This window comes from Calidris pugnax, unplaced genomic scaffold (genome assembly GCF_001431845.1).
Source record: "Calidris pugnax isolate Ruff unplaced genomic scaffold, ASM143184v1 scaffold355, whole genome shotgun sequence".
NCBI classification, from domain to species: domain Eukaryota; kingdom Metazoa; phylum Chordata; class Aves; order Charadriiformes; family Scolopacidae; genus Calidris; species Calidris pugnax.
The window spans coordinates 268,565-269,243 of record NW_015091108.1 but is presented as its reverse complement, the minus strand read 5'-3'; the positions used below and the strand labels follow the sequence as shown (position 1 = coordinate 269,243).

General features: G+C 60.5%; 1 protein-coding gene across 1 annotated transcript in view; it reads right to left on the bottom strand.

The window, feature by feature from the left end:
* Nucleotides 1-188: 188 nt before the first annotated feature.
* Nucleotides 189-679, bottom strand: part of ALPL (alkaline phosphatase, liver/bone/kidney) — a gene marked incomplete at its 3' end in the record, with an annotated part of 7,030 nt that continues 6,539 nt past the window's right edge. Inside the window, exons 6-7 of the mRNA XM_014958026.1 lie at nucleotides 398-589; nucleotides 189-308 (exon numbers count right to left, since the gene is read on the bottom strand). Of these exons, the coding sequence (XP_014813512.1) occupies nucleotides 189-308; nucleotides 398-589 (312 nt within the window). The remainder of the gene's footprint in view (nucleotides 309-397; nucleotides 590-679) is intronic.

The following is a 679-nucleotide window of genomic DNA, read 5'->3' as shown; positions in this document are numbered from 1 at the left end:
ACAAAAGACGTGTTGATGTTGTGCTGGGAGAAAGGGTTTAGTGATGGTGATGCTCTTTGTTTGTTGTGTGGGTGTTTATTTTTGTCAAAGTGAGGTTGACGGTTGGACAAGATGATCTTTAAGGTCCCTTCCAACCTAGAAGATTCTGTGATTCTGTAATTTTAGCCACATTGCCCCAAAACACTCACCGAAATCCACGGCAGAGACGTTTTCTCGCTCGCCCGCCACGATTTTATAGCCGGGCCCGTTGCCGTAGAGGATGGAGGTGAAGGGCTTTCGATCCACGTCGCTCTGCATCGGGGCCAGGCCTGGGGGTGGTGGCACCATCAGCGGGGTGGTGACCCCCTCGAGGTGTCTCCCATGGATGTACACCCCCCCCCAAGGGTTGAGGACTCACCGAAAATGGGGTTCCCTCGCGGGGTGTAGCCGCCGAAGGTGAAGACGTGGGAGTGGTCGGCGGTGACGACGCTGAGGGTGTCCTGGGCCGAGGTGAGGCGGGTGGACAACCCGATGGCCCGGTCCAGCTCCACCGCCTCGTGCAGCGCCTGCTTCGCCTTCCCCTCGTGGTGCCCGTGGTCGATGCGGCCCCCTGGGGTCCCCAGAATCGCCCCCCGTGGCCCCCATCAGCCTCCATCCTCCCCCCACCCCGTGTCCCCTCCTTGGCATCCCCCATCGCCCT